Raw genomic sequence first — 591 nt, forward strand, 5'->3', positions numbered from 1 at the left:
CAACGTCGATTGGCTGCCTCCTGGGGATGGAGCCCGCAACCCAGGCATGTGCCCTGACTGGGAATCGAACCAGTGACCTCCTGGTTCATAGGTTGACGCTCAACCACTGAGCCACACTGGCCGAGCTGATGACCAGCTTTTCAGGCGGGATGGGACCTGCCTCATTGGCCCACATTCCCATCGGAACAATCGGAGCAGGGCCCCAGCTTCCCTGCGACCAGGCAGCCACATGCTCACGGCGCCACGTCTTCTGCCCCAATGCCAGCTGCCACCTGACCCCGGGGCATCCTTCATCTCCCTGCCTTCCCTTCCTCTAGGAGCTGGTGGGCGAGGTCTTCAGAGAAATGCTCAGCGAGGAGGAGGAGGAAGACTTTCGACTGGAAGGTACTGGACTGCATTGCTTTCTTCCCGGGGGGCAGGGCGGAGGGGATGGGCCGTCTGGTCTACCACATGCCCTGCACACCCTCCAGAAACCTGTGGTCCAGGCGGAGGGCAGGACTCTGCGGGGAGGGCTGAGGAGCAAGAGGAAAGTGTGGCCCCCACAGTCCAGGCCCAGAGTGGAGCCGGGCCACGTGGGTCCCCGGCCCGACC

The 591-nt window shown here is 63.6% G+C and overlaps 1 protein-coding gene across 1 annotated transcript in view; it reads left to right on the plus strand.

Annotated features, from left to right (window-relative positions):
- The window catches only part of NKD1 (naked cuticle homolog 1 (Drosophila)), an 80,092-nt gene that overhangs the window by 62,859 nt on the left and 16,642 nt on the right, over positions 1-591 (plus strand). The window contains exon 3 of the mRNA XM_006777061.2: positions 318-384. Within this exon, the coding sequence (XP_006777124.1) occupies positions 318-384 (67 nt within the window). The remainder of the gene's footprint in view (positions 1-317; positions 385-591) is intronic.

The sequence above is a fragment of the Myotis davidii genome, unplaced genomic scaffold (genome assembly GCF_000327345.1).
Source record: "Myotis davidii unplaced genomic scaffold, ASM32734v1 scaffold328, whole genome shotgun sequence".
In the NCBI taxonomy this organism is placed as follows: Eukaryota; Metazoa; Chordata; class Mammalia; order Chiroptera; family Vespertilionidae; genus Myotis; species Myotis davidii.